The following is a 19270-nucleotide window of genomic DNA, read 5'->3' as shown; positions in this document are numbered from 1 at the left end:
TTATTTGTTTTAACTGATGAATATGAGAAGAAAGGCCCTGAGTGACAAATGCACCAGAGCATTGGCTGAGAGGTATACAAGAGTTAGACTGCTAGAGCTTGGGGGAAAACAGGATCCTCATCCTTAAGAATTATATCCTTCTGTAACTTCTTTTCTTGCTCAAATTTAGAGGATGATATATCACATTTGATTCCAGCAATTGTGCTTCGTAAGTCCAGGTGGGTCTTTGAGGAGAATAATAAGATAAAACTTGGATTTTTTCTACTTTCAGGATTTCCTTTTCACCTTTTGCATTTAGACATGGTTTTGGATACTGCTTCTAGTTACAAAATGGCTCCCAACTTGTTAACTTCCAACAAATCAGTGTGAAATCAGAATATTTTGATTCCAAATTTCTAGCGAGAGACAAGTCTGTGAGCTGTGTAACAGTGGCTTTCCTGCAAATGCAGATACACAGGAAATACTGGTTTGCAAGCTTGAGAGCAGGTGAGGTGCCCTGAAGGAATCCAGAGCGTGGGTTAAGATTTCTTCATCCCACAAGTCAAGTTGAGCAGGTATAAAAATACCTAATCCTGAGTCAGGTCCCTCTCCCCTATCTCTTCCAGCCTAGCCCATTGAATAGCATTCCTGATTGATAGGGAGTTTAGAAGAGATAAGATGGGGCACAGACTGGCTGTGCACTAAGAAATTGGACCGATTAAAGGCTTGGGATTGTTTAAGGTGATAAAAATGTCCCCCAATAAGCACTAACAGTTGTTCCCAAGTAAAGTATATGAATGTTTATTTTGTGATGCTACAGCAGGCAGTAAAGGATAGTTTTATATCTCAAAAAAAATTAGGTTTTATAACTGGGAAAAAATGACTTCAAGGAAGATCTCTGATTTTTTTCTTTCATATTATACCTTATAGAATGCAAGTTCTTTTAAGGCAGAAACTATCTTGCTTTTGTATTTGTGTCTCTGATATCTCAATGTGTAATTAATGGGAAACCTAAAGCAGCTAAGAGCACAATGGATAGACTGCTGGCCCTGGAGTAAGAAAGAAAGAACTGAGTTCAAATGTGACTTCAGGAACTTATAAAGACAGGACTGTCTTTATTTTCATTTGTATTTTTATCCCCAGTGCTTAGCATAGTGACTGGTTTTAGTAAGTGTACAATAAAGTGCTTAGTACAGAGTGGTGCTTCATAAATGTTTGCTGATTGATTCATACCTGTAATTCATAATTCCAACCTTGATAAAGAGAAAAAAGAATGAGTGTTTACATAGTACTTACTATATGTCAGATACTATACTAAGCACTTTGTAAACATCTCATTTAATCCTCAACATTATATGTAATTCTGGTCAAGACACCTAACCTTTGCCTCCTCAACTATAAACTAGGAATAATAATAGCACTTACCTCATAAGGCTGTGGTAAGGATCAAATGAAATAGTATTTGTAAAGATGCTAGTACAGTGCTTGGTACATAGTGGGTACTACATAAATGCTTATTTCTTCCTTGCTTTCATTATCCTGCACAATTGAATCAATCTTGGTGCTCACATCTTATCAGATTTCCCTCAACCTTATGACTGGAGACCAAAACCTACATTTAAGGAGGGGCACCATTACAGTTTTCTCCCCATTTCTCCCTAGCTTCACTACCTTTTTTTTTTTTTTTAACACCTATGGAATTCTCTGTCACTCTCTTAGTCATATGATACCTTCTTTGCCCACTAGTCTCAGCCCCTTCCTCCACTGTTTTTTCTATTCTTTTTGTTTGTTGTCTTTCTCCATTAGATCATAAGCTCTAAGAAGGAAGGGACTGTCTTTATTTTCATTTGATTTATATCCCCAGTACTTAGGATAGTGACTGGTGTTAGTAGGTGTATAATAAATATTTATTGACTTTTGACTCATGCTTGGCATAGAGTAGGTACTTCATAAATGTTTGCTCCCTCTCCTCCTCCTTCTTCTACCTTTCTTTGTATCCCCAGTATATGCCTAGCATCCAGCAAGAGTTTAATGTGTTTCTTTTTTATCCAATGGGCAGATTGTTGAGTTAGGTATCATTTACAGATCTCTCTGTATGTAATCAGACCAGCAAAAAGCAAAGCAAAGCTCAGAATTATCTCCAAATTGGAACAAAAGATAGAGATGAGAAGATATGTTAGGCAATTAAAACAACTCCAATCTGACCCATTTAAGCAAGATATTGACTCTGAAAATGGGGCATTCTAGAGAAAAAGATACAATTAATTCCTGTAAAGCAATCACCACCATATGGAGGCCAAAAAAGCCAAGAAGCCTCTTCAGTCAGTAATCTCTTAATCTTTTTGCAAGCAGAGAGATATAACAGTTAAGGCAACATTAATACAGCATATAAACTACACTTGTAAAAATCTTATAGAAGAGAAAAATGAAAGATTATGGACAAAAATCACCTTATTAAATAACTGAGAAATGGTAGGAGGGAAAATGAGTTTGCCAGAAGTTTGGCACGAGACTCAGTTAAGCCTAATGATATCAAGAACATTCAAGGATGAAATTGGAGAAACCAGAAAAGAATCATTCTAAACACATATATTAATTTTCTCTGTCAGTGACATCATAGCCCCCATATTTTGGCTCTGATATCACTGTCCCTAATGCATTGCATGATTCAGTAGAAAGAAAAAACAGATAGACTTGATCACATATGTACAAAGTAGATCCATGTAGGAGGCAATACAATTAAACACTAACGATATCTGAAACAGGAGTAGATAGCTAACAATAAAAAAGAAATACTATGGGTAAGAGCTTATTAATATGATAAAAAGTGACTTAAAAGACATCACTACTATTTGAAGACATTAAAGGAGATGCATTACCCTACTTGGCTGTGGGACCTATAAGAGAACCATGGGGCTTTTCTATTTGACTTGCAGCTAAAACTTTTTTTATATGTTGTTTTCCCCTTTTTAGAATGTGAGTATATGGAGGACAGTGATTCCTTTGGTTTCCTGTTGGTATCTTAAGCATTTAGGATAATGCTTTATACATAATAAGTGTTTAATAAAAGATTTTTCATTCATTCATTTTCACCCTAAACTTGCTTTTTGAGCTCTACATAATATTCATGAAAATAATTTTGCACATGTACACACATATGTATGTTTTATGACATTCTTGACAAAAATATAAAAAGGAACAGGCAAAATTTACAGTCACACAGCTGACCAAATAGTAAAGAAAATAGAAATCCCATTTATGTATTATTGACAATTTTTGAAAATTTCATTTGATGGAGAAAAGTTCTCTTGTTAGGTGGTATTTCCAGTAGTGTTCAAATCTTTGTGATCTTTTTAGAGGTAGACAAAGATACTGGAGAGGTTTGATATTTCCTTCTCTAGCTCATTTTACAGATGAGACTTGCCCAGTATCACACAGCTAGTGAGTGTCTGAGGCTGAATTTAAAATCAGATTTTCCTGACTATAGACCTGTAACTCTATTAATTGTACCACAAAATTGTCCATGACTAAGTGGGTTAGCATCAGAAACTGATATGATTTTATCATAGGCTTGTCTGTGTGTGTGTGTGTGTGTGTGTGTGTGTGTGTGTGTATGTGTGTGTGTGTGTGTGTGTCCTTAGCACAGTACTTTGCACATAATAAGTACTTGGTAAATGCTTCATTCATTCATTACTGTTTAATTATGTGATTAATAAAATTTTCTTCCTACATTACATTATTTACTTTTGAACAATTAAACAATTTTTACTGATATCTTTTGCTTTTATATCACTTTCCCCCAAAATATATCCCTCCCTTGTTCCCAGAAAGTCATTCTTTATTATAAAAAAATCTATTATTAATATAAAATGAGGCAGGATTTTTTTATTAAAATGGCAACATGAAAAGTCTCAGAGCGGTTGAGCTCTTCCATAAATGTTCTAAAAAAAATGAACCAGTAAATCTAATATTATAGAAAATGAAATAGCAAAAAGTTCCTTTGTACAATCTAGAACTGCATAAGAAATTGTCTGAATTACAGATAAGCAAAACTAATCCTCCCATTGGCCATATGTGAAAATGTATAACTCTGAATTCTACACTATCAAACGGTGGAAAGCATGAGGCATCATTAATGTTCTGAAGTCAGAATTGGTCATTGTATTGCAGAGTTCTGCAATATTTCAAACATGTTTTCCTTTACAAGCTGTAGTCATTGTGTAAACTGTTTTACTTGTTCAGTCCACTCTATTTTATATCAGTTTATATATGCAAGTCCTCACACGTTTCTCTAAATACATCCTTTTCATTGTTCCTTAGTGCGTCAGACTTGCAATGCAAAATATATCATTATATTTCTATGCCATAATTTGTTCAAATATTCTCCAACTTTGTTACTAATTCCTTGTAACGAGAAGGGAAAGTTACCTCTTCCAATTAATTTCTCTGATAAAGCTCCTTAAATATTCTAAATTCCCAGTTTCTCAGTGTATTAAATTTCAATTACCTACTCACACCACCTTACCTTCTTACAGAAATGGTTATATCTTCATTCTTGCCATCACTACTAAGTGTTCCATTTCCATGTCCATGAACTTCAAACTTCCTTTATCTGATCAGTATCTTTTATCATTCCTTCTTCCTTTGTCTTGCAGACCCTAACTCTGTTGTTCATCCTCAAGATGGCCTCTAATCCTTCCATCCTCAATTCATTTCTAGCCCATCACTCTTCACTGGCTATATTATTTTTCCTTTCTTATCTCAATCTTTTAGTGGACCACTTCATGTCTACACTATTTTCTGTTCTCAAGTCCTTTGTGCTATTGATAATCATGCCTTGTCAAGCCCTGACCTTGCCTTACTCCCAACATCCATTGCCTTCATTCTTATTCACATGCTGCTTAAAGGAGCTATAGAAAATCATGAATCGTGAAAATCATGAAAATGCTGGCTGAATCTACGCACCATAATCTCAACAGGGTTCTCAGCAACAAGGAATCATTTTACACTAACAGATATACTATCCCACTCACCGCAACCACTCTTCTATAGCTTTTTGCCTCTCCTCAAGCCTTCTGTGAAACTCTTCTCCTTAGCCTCTTAGTTAAAGACATTGCCAAATATGTCACAAAAAAAAAAAAAAAATTGAGTCCATTTGCCAAGAGCTCCCTTTTTTTCCCTCTTCCTCATCCAATATCACTCAGATATTTGCTTATCTCATATCACTAAGATATCTGTTCCCATTATCTGCTCCTTCATTTCCACTTCATTCACATAGAGGCCACCCATCACTTTTGCTTTCAACAAATCTTTAACCTCCCAAAAAAAGAAGGGCCCCTCAATAGCATGCATATGCTCTAATTCTCAATTTCCCCCTATTTTCTGCTTCCTTGTTACCTATAAATATACCTGACTTTCCCTCATCCTTAAAGGATTCTTACATGATCTGATCATTTATACTATCATCTCTAAATTCCTTGAGAAAGTCATCCACAAGTGGTGCCTCCATTTCTTCTCTTTTTCTTCTAAACCCTTTGATAGAAAAACTTAAATTAAAAGCTTGATTTGAAACCTAAAGGATCATAGATCATACATGTGCAGGGCTGAAAGGAACATTAAAGGTTATCTTGTCCAATCTTCTCATTTTACAAATGAGGAAAATTCAGAATTTAATAAGTGAATTGTCCAAGGTTACACAAGTATTAAGTGGCAGACTCAGAATTTGAACTCTGGTCCTATTACTCCATGTTCAGTGCTCTTTCTGCTGTATGCACTGAATAAAATCAGTCAATCAATAAACAACTATTAAGCATCTAATATATACCAAGCACTGTGATAACTCTGGGGATACAAAAAGAATATAAAAGAGAGTTCCTACTTTCAAAAATTTCATAATCTGATGAGAGAGACAAAAAGCAAATATATACAAACAAGATACAATCAGGACAAGTTGAAAATAATTTTAAAAGGGAATATAATAGAATTAAGGATTGGAAAAGGTTTCTTATGGAAGATGGGATTTTAGTTGGGACTTAAAGGAAGCCATGGAATTCAGTGGACAGGGATGAAGAGGGAGAGCATTCCAGGCATGGGGGACAATCACAGAAAATATCTGGACCCAAAAGGTGGAGTATTTTGTTTGAAGAATGGTAACTAACTGGATCCAAGAGAAAGTAGCAGGAAGTTTAGTAGAAATTTGAAAAGGTTGGGTGGGAATGGTACAAAGAACTTTGAATTCTAAAGAGAGGAGTTTGGTTTTGATACCAGAGATGATAAGGAGCTATTAGAATTTATTGAGTAGGAGAGTGTTTGTGATATGGTTAAATGTGAGTTTTAGGAAAAACACTTTAATGACTGAATGAAAGATGGATAGGGTGGTAAGGGATTTGAGATAGGCAAACTCACCAATAAACTATTGTTGATGTGACAAGAGCCTTACCAAAGTGGAAGCAATGTCAGAAGGAGTTGAGGAAGATTCTTAGGTTGTTAACCTGAGGGACTGGGAAGATGGTGATGCCTTTTATGATAACAGGAAAGGTAGGAGAGGAGGAGGACTCAGGGGGAAAAGTTAAAAAGATAATGAGTTCAGTTTGAGGCATATTGAATTTAAGATGTTTACTGGATATCTGGTTCAAGCTGTTTGAAAGGTAATTGGAGATTCAAAATTAGAGATTAGCAGAGAAGTTGGTTCAGAAAAGGTAGTTTGAGAGTCATACTTGTAGTATTTGATTGTGATGGAATACTAGTATGATATAGGGAATGAGAAAGGGGATGGTTTCAGAAAAACTTAGAAGATTTGTAATGAACCTATATAAAGTGAAATGAGAATGACAACACTGTAGACAATAATAATAGCAATATTGTAAGAATTTATTAAAAGCTTAGCTTCTCTATTCACTACAATAATGCCTGATTTCAGAGCACATGGTGAAGCATATTTTTCTCACTTTCTTTTTTCTTTTTTTTTTAGATAGCCAATATAGAAGTATATATTGCCTGACTTGACATGTATAATAGATATACTTCATGATTGAGGAAGGAAATGGAGGAAGGGAGAGCATTCGGAACTCAAAATTTAAAAAAAAAAAACTTTTTAGAAGGACATTTATTACACCATTGTTTTCTCGGACGGACATTATATCATCCGCAGTAACCTATTCAGAACCAGGAGAAACATATTCTGAGGTTCATATGACATAGAGAAAAATCATGAGCATAAGATAACTCTATAAAATTCATATGGAAAATAAATGGGAATGGGATGGGACTAATGATTTGGGATACATTTCTCAGTCTATAGGTAAAATTTCTGAAGAATCTTCTCTCCTCTTCCCCTACCCCTGTCTCTTATAATATAAGATGGTTATTTCATGGAGTCATAGAAATTATAGCTAGCAATTATCTAATCTAACAGTTTCATTTTATTTTCAAAGAAACTGTGCTCCATAAGAGGTTAAGTGACCTGTCTGACATCCTATCCAGACTTTCAAAGGGTTACTTTGTTTTATGTAACTTATGTTTAATGTAACTTAGAAAAGTTACATTACTTTTCTAAACCACTGTATTTGAAGTGGATCAACTTGTTAGGGTCATATTAGTTCATCTGACAGCCATGAGGTGGTACCCCAGAATTGTTTTATTTTGCATTTCTCTAATCAATAGTAATTTAGAACATTTTCATATAACTATAGATGTCTTTAATTTCTTCATCTGAAAACTGCCTTTTTGTATCCTTTGGCCATTTATCAACTGGGGAATGACTTGTACTCATAAATTTGATTGGTTTCTCTGTATATTTAGAAATGAGGCCTTTATTAGAAACACTGATTGTAAAGATTGTTGCCCAACTTTCGGTTTCCCTTCTAATTGTGGTTGCATTGACTTTGTGCAAACACTTTTAATGTAACCAAAGTTATCCATTTTACATTTCCTAATGTTTTCTGTCTCCTGTTTGATCATAAATTCTTCCCTTTTCCAGGGAGTTGACAGGTAATCTATTTCTTGCTATCTTAATTTGCTTATGGCATTACCATTTATATTTAAATCACATACTCATTTTGACCTTATTTTAGTATATAGTGTGAGATGTTAGTAAATGCCTACTTTCTGCCATATTATTTTTCCACTTTTCCGAGCAGTTTTTGTCAAATGGTGAGTTCTTAGCCCGTTTTTAGATATGCTATGGCTAGGCCCCTTTCCTTTGCATTTTTTTTTCTTTACTTCCCTTGATATTCTTGAAATTTTGTTCTTCCAGATGAATTTTGTTATTATTTTTTCTAGCTCTATAAAATAATTTTTGGCAGTTTGATTGATATGGCACTGGATAAGTAAATTAATTTATGTAGAATTGTTATTTTTATTATGTTATTATATGGGCTTATCCATGAGCAACTGATATGTTCCAGTTCTTTAGATTTGCCTTTATTTGTGTGAAAAGTGTTTTGTAATTGTGTTGACACAGTTCCTGGATTTATTTTGAAAGGTTGACTCTCAAATATCTTATATTGTCTACAGTTATTTTTAATAGAATTTTTCTTTTTATCTCTTGCTGATGAACTTTGCTAGTAACATAGAGAAATGCTGCTGATTTGTGTGAGTTTATTTTATATCCTGCAATTTGCTACAGTTGTCAATTATTTCAAATAATTTTTTAGTTGATTCACTAGGATTATCTATTTTTATCATCTGCCAAGAATAATAGTTTTACTTCTTCATTGCCTATTCTAATTCCTTAAATTTCTTTTTCTCTTATTACTAAAACTAACATTGCTAGCACTATATTGAATAATAGTTATGATAATGGGTATCCTTGCTTTACCCCTGATTTTATTTTGGGAAGGTTTTGAATTTATTTCCATTATATAAAATATTTGCTTATGGTTTTACATAGATGTTGCTTGTCATTTTAAGGAAAACCCCATTTATTCCTATGCTCTCGTATGGGAAAAGGTGAAGAACTTACAGATTAAGCACATATTGATCAGAGACTGTTAGCTAAAGTAGGTCAAGCCTATAGACCTCAGTTTCAGCTTCTCTGGGATCATGTGATTTTAGATAAGGCCTGGACTACATTCCACTGACCAACTAGGGGAACAGTAGACTTATGTAACCAATCACAACATATAGAGGGTGGGATTTTGGAGGTCCTTTGTCTGAAATGTATAAAAGCTGTAAGCATTTTCAAGGCTCTGGCTCTATTCTGCTGTGAAATTTGGCTCGCAGACCAGGATGGGGTCCACTTCTTGAGATTCTAATAAATAATTCTGCTTTCTATGAATGATCTCTGAAGTAGTCATTTTGGGTAAGTCTTTTTGTCCCAAACACTCTCTAAGTATGTTTAATAGGAATGGATGCTATATTTTGTTAAAGGCTTGTTTTCTTCATTTATTGAGATAATTATATGATTTCTGTTGATTTTGTTATTGATATGGTTCATTATGCTAATAATTTTTCTAATACAGAACTATCCCTGCATTTCTGGTGTAAATCCCACTTGGTCATAGTGTAATATCTTGCTGATCAATTGACATAATCTCTTGGCTAATGTTTTATTTAAAAATTTTGCATCAATATCCATTAGGGAAATTGGTCTGTAATTTTCTTTCTCTGTTTTGGCCCTTCATGATTTAGGCATCAATACCATATTTGTGTCATAAAAAGAATTTGGTAGAACTCCTTCTGCCTTTCTACACTTGATTGTAAGGTTTTTATGCCCTAATACAAAGCCATTTTTATGTAGATATACTGCTTTCCCCAATTACTTTTCTCCAGAGGTCTATTATATCTAACTTTTCTAAAAATTCTATTCACCTCTTTAATTTTTTCTTGTTTATTTTGTGATTAGATCATCTAATTCTGAGAAGGGTGGGGGAGGGAAGAAGGGAGGGAAGGAAGGAAGGAAGGAGAGAGGTTTGGGTTACCTACTGATATAGTTTTGCTGTCTGTTTTTCCCTGTAACTCGATTAATTTCTCTAAGAATTTGTCTGCAATATCACTTGGTGCATATATGTTTCAATGTCATTGATGCCTTTGAGCAAGATGTAGTTGCCTTCATTATCTCTTTTAATTAAATCTAGTTTTGCTTTTGCTTTGTCTGAGATTAGGATTGCTACCCCATAATTTTTTTAAAGACTTCATCAGAAACATAATATATCCTGCTCTAACCTCTTATGTTCCTTCTGTGTATGTCTCTGCTTTAAATGTGTTTCTTATAAACAAACAACATATTGTAGGACTTTTTTTTTTTAATCTATTTTGCTGTTCAATTTTATGGGAGAGTTCTTCCCATTCACATTCACAGTTATGATTACCAGCTATATATTTCCCTCTGTCCTACTTTCTCCCTTGTTTATGTATTTTTTCTCTTTTCACACGATTCTTCCTCAGTGTTTTGCTTCTGACCACTGCCTCCTTTACTATATCCTCTCTTCTATCACCCCCTCTCCCTTTTCTTTCCCCTTTATCCTACTTCTCTATAGGGTAAGATAAATTTCTTTACCCAATTGAATGTATCTGCTATTCCTCTTTGAGTCAAATCTGATGAGATTAAGTTTTAAACAATGTTCATTCCCCCCTCTCCTCTTTTCCTCTTCAGTAAAGAGTCTATTGTTCCTCTTCATATGATCCAATTTATCTCATTTTATCTCCCCTGTCCTCTTCTTCTTGTACAATTCTTTTTCCATCCCTTAATGTCATTTTAATATCATCTCATCAGAGTCAACTTATAACCATCCTCTATGTATACCCTTCTAATTATCCTAATAAAAATACAGTCCTCAAGAGTTTCAAGTATCCTCATCTACAATTTAATCTTGAAATAACATGTTTTATTTTCCCTTTTCTGTTTACCCTTTTATGCTTAATGAGATTGCCACGAACCTTTCTTTCACTGATTGAGCTACATTCAGGAGGATACAATCTGGTTAGGGGAGTTGTCTCTTTTTACAAAAGTAGCTTATTCTCTCAGGGACTTTCTTTCAGATGGTTCAGAGTGGAAAGAAGCAGAATAGCTTGGAGTTCATGAGAGAGGATGAGAAGTTGTGAAGTTGAAATAGCCTTCTCTTAGGAGCTACAAATGGTTGCACAGACAGGGCTATGTCCCAGGCAGCCAGTCAATGGCAGCTTCCTGATGTCCTCTCAGCAAGGGGTAGGTGGTCATACTTTGGGGACATGCCCTTCAGATAAGATGCTCCCAAACAAGGCCCATTGTTATCTTGACTTGACTGGGAAGAACTCCTTAAAATGATTCAAATACTCACTGGATAACTTTCACATATGTATGTGGTTTATTTCCACTGTTAAATGTGCTGCTATCATTCAGAAGTATCTGATTCTTCATGACCCCATTTGGGGTTTTCTTGGCAAAGATGCTAAAATGATTTGCCATTTCCTGCTCCGGTTCATTTTACAGGTGAGGAACCTGAGGCAAACAGGGTGAAATGATTTGGGTAGGATTACACAGCTGGTATCTAAAGCTGGATTTGAACACAGGTTTTTTTTACTCCAGGCTTGGCGCTCTGTCCACTGCATCATCTAGCTACTCTCCCTGCTCTTAGATAGGCAGCAACTTAAAGAGAGGGGAGACTCCATGCTTCTCTTATTTGCATTCCCACTGCTTAGCAGAGTTTCCTTACTTATCTTCTGTATCAGCTGCCTATCAGTCATGTTTGTTCCAAATTTTCCAGTGCAGAGATAATTTTTTTTTTTGATAGAGAAAATAGAAACAAAACAAGGGTCAGGATAAATAACAAGAAACTCTAATTCAAAGGAGGGATGTCAGTGTTGAGAATACTGGGCTTTGTGACAGGTGAATCGGATAGATATTCTGGGGGAAGAGGGATCTTACACTGAATCATGGTTTTGCACACTGAGTCAGGGTCCTTACTTGTACCCGGAAGCTTTATTAAATGAACTGCCTAATTGGAAATTAGATGACATTTAGATGCCAGTTTCTTTTCTTTTCTTTTCTTTTTAGCACTTTCCATATGAAATCTCCTAAAGTGTATTTTAAAAATGCACCAATTATTGATTTGTTTAGGCTGTTAGTGCCAAGATATGGTCTAAGATTTTAGCACTGTCACATCAAATATCCAGGCTGGGCAGTGTGGGAATAATAATTCTTCTCCTCATCTTCTTCCTTCACCTCCAATCTCCTTCATCACACTCCATGCAGTTTGCTTTATAGTTTCTTAAATGTCTCGTAGAATTAGACTGTTAAGTTCCATGATGGCAGGGTATGTGTGTGTGTGTGTGTGTGTGTGTGTGTGTGTGCTTTGTCTTGGTATTCTCTATACCTAATATAGGCATTGGAGAATTGAACTGATATTTGAACTTGTTTACTGCTGTGCTCCATTTAAGGCCAACCCTGTTAATGCCAATAACAAAGAATGGGAGGGTAATGCCAAAAATGCCAGCCTCAATGGCAGCACGAAGAGTTAAAAAATAGACTTTGATATTACTCTCTGCAGTATGAACTGAGTCATAAAGTTTTGATAGAGAGAGTTAGTCTCCACTTGCAGAAAAACATGTCTTTCTGAATGTGGTCTCTCTGTTGTCCTCTCTATTAATATCAGGGGGTTGTGATGAGATGAAGGGCAAAGATTAACATCGTCTTTTGTCCTGAGAGTCTTCAAGTGGGACCAGCTAGAACCACAGGAATCACTGATTTGGCACTAACCATTTAGAGACATTATCAGACTGTCAATCAACAAGCATAGCACCTATCATGTGCAAAACATGTGCTAGATGCTAAGAATACAAAGCAAAAAAAAAACAAAGCAAATAGTCTCTGTTCTCAAGTTGCTTATACAGGAGGTCCTAAAAGTCTAAGATTAAGATTTTGGGTAATTCTTTATTCTTTTTTGGGGAAATTCAAAAGAGACAGTTTCTGCAAAAAGCCTTTCCTGTTCCTCTTAGTATTAGTGCCTTCCCTCTGAGATTATCTCCAAATTATTTTATAGAGTGATGAGCTGGTAAAAGTTTAACTGACTCTTTGGAGAGAAAGAGAGAGAAAAAAAAGCATGAGTCCCACACTTTGAAGTTTAATCTGCAAATGTTAATGTGCTTCATCATTTTAATAAATCTAGAAAATCAACAAAACAATAAAACAAGCTTGGATTTGGAGGATTTGTTGATTTCTGAGTTGTAAATACTCACAATTGAAAATTTAGCAAGCAGCTCTCAGTTTGAGTGGATCCCAACACATCTCTGTATATTGATCTTGTTTGTACAAATGTTTTGTTTTCTTCCCTATCCGTCTTTGACTCCCTTGAAAGATAATTTTTTTTTACTTTCCTTTTCTTTATATTCCCTGCTAAAGGCTTCTTCTGTAGAAGAAAGATAAACTGTACTCTGCTTGGTCTTAGAAAGCAGAATTAGAAACAAAGGGTAGCAGTTGTAAAGAAAAAAACTTAGATTTGATGTCTGGGAAACCATCCTTACAAATTAACTCTTAATAACTCCATATGGGGTTTTCTTGGTAAAGATACTAGAGTGGTTTGCCATTTCCTGCTCCAGCTCATTTTACAGATGAGGAAATTGAGGCAAACAAGTTAGATGACTTACCCAGGGAAACACAGAAATTGAGGCTGTATTTGAACTCAGATCTTACTGAATTTAAGGCTTGGTGCCACTGTGCCACCTAGCTGCCCCTTCCTTACTTAATTAAGGGAAAGAAGCTTCCTTGGGCTGACTGGAGGAGAGGGGGTAGAGAGGAAGGGAGATGTCCTTGATCAGAAGCTGGATGACGACCTCTTCTTGAGTATATTGTGTAGCAGATTGTTATTCAGCTATGAGACTGGACTCAATGGCCTTTGAGGTTCTAATGTTGATATTTTGTGATGCAATTGATTCATCAATGAATTTGAATCTGTTAATCTAGAACCCTTGCAAGATGAAGCATGAGATGCTGGAGCCAAGGAGGGGGTGAAGGGGGGAAGAGGAGTGTGTGGGTGTGGGGTTTCAAGTCATCAAGTACAACCTGCTCATGTCCTAGATGGGGAAGCCAAGGTCCAGATAGGGGAAGTTACTAGATTTACCCAAGTCAAGACTAAGTAAGATAAAGGCTGTAACTAACAGTTAAGTAAGAATGTTTCCTTCTTTACCCCCATCATTACTACCAAAACACTTCCATCTTCCTCTGCTTCCAAGTCCCATTCATTCAGTTTGGTGAATTGTTTAGGTGATAAAAAAAAAAAAACCAAATATTAAAAGATACTAGGATTGGTCATAGACCTCTGAGAATTGGGATTTTACAATCTTAACTCTTCCTATTCCACAGGTGTCCTTGAGAGGGTAAATACCCCAGGAAATGTACTAAGGTTGTATTTCAGGAGAGGGAGTAGAACGTTGCATTTTGGATAAGGAAGGATTGGGAAGGTGGAGACATGATCAAAAGCATGAGCTCAAGGAACAAAACCAAGAGCTGCTTTGGTCACATTTTGCTTAAAATTGGGTATATTATTACCTTGTAAGAGAATTGTAACCTGGAAGAATCTTGACCAATCAGGATACTGATAGAAGGAGTAGGACTAATATAAAAAGGCTTGATCTGGCCTCTGTAAAGTGTTCCCAGTATACAGAATTGGGATATACCTATTCTTGCAAGAATGTAAAATAAAATCTTTCCTGCATTCATCAAAGAATCAATGGAGTTCTTGATAAGATGTTTTTGTTTCTTATATACTATTGCTAGCAACTGATTTCTGTGATTAATTTATTGGCCATGCTATTAAAATAACCCTAAAAATGACTTACCCAAAGTCACATAGTTAATAGGAGAACCAAGACTATATTCAAACCTTATGTCTCCTATGTACTCATTTCTATTTTGTCACACTCCCTTTTCCAACTAGAGACCAGAAACTCCCAGTGCTAGCAAGGGCTGGGTTCTTTTGGGCTCTGTGTGGATCTGTACTGTGTAAACACCGAGTATACACCAACCACAGAAAGAAAGCAGCATATGCTAGGCAATCAGGCTGTACAGCTGCCCCTGGTCTCTGTTTATCGATCGTCTCCCCACTTGGTCAATAACAATTTTCTATGCTATTCCTTTCAATGAGCCATTCTCAGGGGCCTCCCATAGCTTGAAAATGACAAAGTTTGGAGAAGAGACTCTGATGCTAGTTTTTACCAGTTCAGAAGCAGTTTTAATGAAGATGGGAACATCTATTAACTCAACACAAATACCCCCCAAAATACAAACCAAAATATCCTCTTCGGCTGCATAGCAAATATGATGTAAGAATTTAACACCATGATTTTATCACTAGCGTAAATATAACTCACCATAAATAAATGTAAATTCGTTGTACAAAAAAACCCCAAAGACTCTTAATACAAATATGGTACATTTGACAATTTCTGCAAACAGATTTTTTTTTTAAACTCTTAAAAACCAAGTTTTTTTTTTTTTTTTCTGGTTCTTGGACACATCAATTAAACTGGGCCAATAATACTGGGTGGGGTAGGGTGGGTGGGGTGGGGGAACAGGGAAGGAGGTCACAGAGATATTGGACTTTTATCTTTAGTGTCCATAAAGAAGTGCTGCTAGAAAATAGAATGAAAAAAGAAAATACCACAAATTCACAAATTTCCAAAGGCTTAAGATCTGACTTTTTCTGCTGCAGGAGTTAAGAATGTTAACTTCAAGAGGGAATTTGAAGTGGAAGATTTTTAAGGTGGTGTCATCCTTATTTTTTATCACTTAGAACAGGCCGGTGAACATTAGCCATTCCCAGGTAAATCCATATCATATAAAGTAAATCAACCTCAAACCTGAGACAGGGTTACCTGTTTCCTGGAGGGGTATTAGATCAGTAAACCAAATAGCCTATTCTGAGACAACTACAGCTATGTTGACTGGGTTGAACTCTTATTAATCAATATTGGCTCTTCCCAGAGTCTAAAATCCAAATTCCAGAATTGTCTGATATTTGCAATGGATGTCTTTTGGCAATAGCCAGGTGTCTGATAGTGTTGTAGAGAACTTCAATTCTTCTCGCCTGGGATTATATGAGGACTTAAGTATCTTTTTTGAGCTTCCAGGACTACATTTTGATTGAAAACCATTGTTCAAGATGGTTGAGTGGCAAAGTGCCCTGAGCCAGATCCTGCCCTTCTAATCACCCCAGAAGCAGGGTTCCCGTGGAGAAGGTGACTTTGCTAGAGGGCTACATTCGACCCCAGGGTTGGCATAAGACTGCAGGAGCAGCAACCCAACCTTGATTAGGAATTCTAGATTGAACATGGCAAATCAAGTATTAAGGATGAACTCATCAGCTCAGTAGCAGCTTGAGAAATCCTGATAGGTCAATAGCTGTTCTCAGGAAGAATCTGACCACACAGTACCTTTTGACCTAATAGACCTAGGATTGGGTAACTTCATTAGCAACAAGTTGTGAGCATCTGGGCTGCTTTAGCATCTGATTGCTAATGAATCTAACCTTCCACCACTTTGGGAAGCACTTCTGGCTGTAGGTGGAAAAGGAAGGATGGTTCTCTCCATGAGAGCATTCTTGATGAGCAGCCCCTTAGATAACTCACATCATCATAGATTTAGAAGGGACTTCAGAAGCCATCTAGTGCAACCCCTGCATTTTATAGATGAGAAAACAGAGACCCACATAGGGTAAGTGACTTTTCCATGGGCACACAAGGCCAGGATTTGAACCTCCCAATCCAATGTTACTTCTATTGCACCAGACTGCCTCTTATCCTCCTTTCCTGCCCACAGTTTAGGGATGCCGCCCTGTTTGTACAAAGAAGGGTCACAGAGTCCAGGTGGAGAGCAGTGCCTCTCAGGAGTTCTCCAACAGGAGACTCCTGCATCTACCTCCTGTTCTCCCCTTGCCTTACTTGGGACACAAATGTATTCAATTAGCTTCAAGCCTCTCTTGCTCCTGCTTTTCCTAATTACAAAATTGGCCCAGCTGATCGGCTTGAAACCTCTTTCAGAGTTTCCTCTTTTAATTCCATCTCTTGCGGGGCACAGACTACCCAAAGAGGCACTTTAATGTTGTCAGCTGCCCATGGCCAAAGCACCCTGTGAAGAGAGAGAAAAAGAGCCCCCACTATGAGACATTTGCCTCAATGCATTTTCCGACAATTCCATTAGAAAAGGGATTCCTATACTCTTTGTGAAAGTCATTTATCATCCTATAGGCAAGTGGAATTTTAAACAGTTTAAGTAGGAGCTGGGAGTGGAAGCATTTGTGAGAGAGATTCCGTGCCCCTAAACTTAAGTTAACAAGTGCTTATTTACCACTTCCCTCTCTATCCCACTTCTTCTCCCTAACAGACGCTATTTGACCATAAGTGCAATGATTCCATAATTGACCATAATTTGCAATGATAAGTGCAAATATTTACTGAGATTTCGTGAGATTTTAGATTTAGAGTTGAAACAGACCATAGAGGCCATCTAGAATGACCTCCTCACTTTACATATGAAGCAATTAAGGACCAGAGAGATTAAATAATTTGCTGAAGGTCTCATAGGTAGTATCAGAAGTGGGACTTGAACTTGAGATATCTGACCAGAGTCATTACACTTTTTAACTGTACCATGCTTTCTCCTTCGGTCAAAAGTGTTCTTTGTACCTGGACCCCAGGAAGATACACAAATGGATTACTGTTGAGCTTCTGCAGCTCAGTTTCCTATTGGTAACAAACCATGGACAAGACCAGAAAGGCCCTTAAGCTAAAAGGATTTTTTATTTAGGGATGAAGGTCATGTATGCTTTAGGAGTGCTGTGTCCTAGGGGTCCCTTGCTCTTTCTCCTAACCCTGATACTATTCCATGTGCTGTAGGCATGAATGAAATTATAAATTCCCTCCCGGAGGGCAGTAGTTGGGTGGGATGGGGAAAATTACTGATTTTCTTTTAGAGTCAGAAAAAAGCAAGAGCAAGCACCATCTCCAGCAGGAAACCACCACCAAGAAACCTCATGTACTGCATGTGGGTGGGCACTGCCCAATAGCCCTTGGAGGACAGCTATTCAGTCCGTGAGTGCTCTTAGGGCTGAAGTCCCTGGAGTTCCACGTGGTTCGGAGGAGCAGGAGGAAACGGCTACCAGTGAGGAGAATGGGCAAGGCAAGGACTGAGGGATAAGCTGACGAGCCGGGGCCTGACCAAGAGCTGCGCTTCAAGGACCACTCGCCCTTGGTTCCCAACTCTGCCAGATGCTGCTTCTCAGAGAACCACGGGTACCACAAGGTTCCACCCTCCTTGAAGCCTGTGGATAACAGCACGAGGTCATAGATGGCTATGTTTGCAGAAGTGGGCACAAAAATGGAAGGCCTGAAGGAACAGCCATAACCGTGCGATGGGGAGAGCTGGAGACTGTGGGGGATGCCAAAGGGTCAAACAATGAATTCTCAGGATCAACACAGGAGAAAATGAGGAAGAAAAAGCACGCATTGCTGTGTGTGTGTGTGTGTGTGTGTGTGTGTGTGTGTGTGTGTGTTTTAAGTTATGGAAGAAACCAACCACGGAGATGTCATGGAAGAGCATGCACAGGCCCAGCTCTTGGCTAGGGTCAAGGTGTGCTTGGGGTATCTGGTTTGGTCTGATGTCCAGCCCACAGGTCGCCAGTTTCCTGAGCCAGCCCTGACACAGTCCGGAGGCGCTTCCTCCCTTCCACCTCCCGATAGGAACTCTACACTTAGCAAGTGGTGGCCAAGGACTGGTGGATGGGTGGCTGGAAACAGCGTACGTGCTCCACGGTGGTACTGTCCGTCTCTACTGACTTCATGTATTTGTTCAAGATTGCAAAGACTTCGTTGTTTAGGATCTGGTATTTGCGGATTCTGTCGGCCATCTTCTTCAGGGGCTGTTGGGAGATGGTGAGTGGAGATGGGAAACACAAGGAAGGACAGAAAAAGAACAGAAGTGAGGGAGGGCACCAGAGGCACAGAAACATCATCTGCCAGGGGTCACATATCTGGGAAGTATCCAGGTTCCTACCCCTATAACCTTGTTTTGGTAAAACTCAACCAGCTAGTCTCAGCAAAACGGTGATCCAAAATCCCAAAGGATTAGTGATGAAGCATACTGTCTGCCTCAGGAGAAAGAACTGATATTGTTTGAATACTAAAACATGCTATTTTCACTTTATTTTAATTGAGTCTTCTTGTAAAAAATGGATAACCAATATCTGATTGCTTAGTGTTTCAATGGAGGGAGGGAAGAAAAAAAAAGGAGAGAGGTATAGGATTTGGACCTCAAAATTTTTAAAAATTTAAAAATTATTTTAACATGTAATTAAGGAAAAATTATATATGTGTATGTGTT

General features: G+C 37.3%; 1 protein-coding gene across 1 annotated transcript in view; it reads right to left on the bottom strand.

The window, feature by feature from the left end:
- Positions 1 to 15099: 15099 nt before the first annotated feature.
- CYFIP2 (cytoplasmic FMR1 interacting protein 2) overlaps positions 15100 to 19270 on the bottom strand; it is a 143228-nt gene continuing 139057 nt past the window's right edge. Inside the window, exon 31 of the mRNA XM_051978795.1 lies at positions 15100 to 18809. Within this exon, the coding sequence (XP_051834755.1) occupies positions 18642 to 18809 (168 nt within the window). The 3' untranslated portion in view covers positions 15100 to 18641. The remainder of the gene's footprint in view (positions 18810 to 19270) is intronic.

Source organism: Antechinus flavipes, chromosome 2 (genome assembly GCF_016432865.1).
Source record: "Antechinus flavipes isolate AdamAnt ecotype Samford, QLD, Australia chromosome 2, AdamAnt_v2, whole genome shotgun sequence".
NCBI lineage: Eukaryota > Metazoa > Chordata > Mammalia > Dasyuromorphia > Dasyuridae > Antechinus > Antechinus flavipes.
The sequence above is the reverse complement of the archived record's forward strand: the minus strand, read 5'-3'. Positions and strand labels throughout refer to the sequence as shown.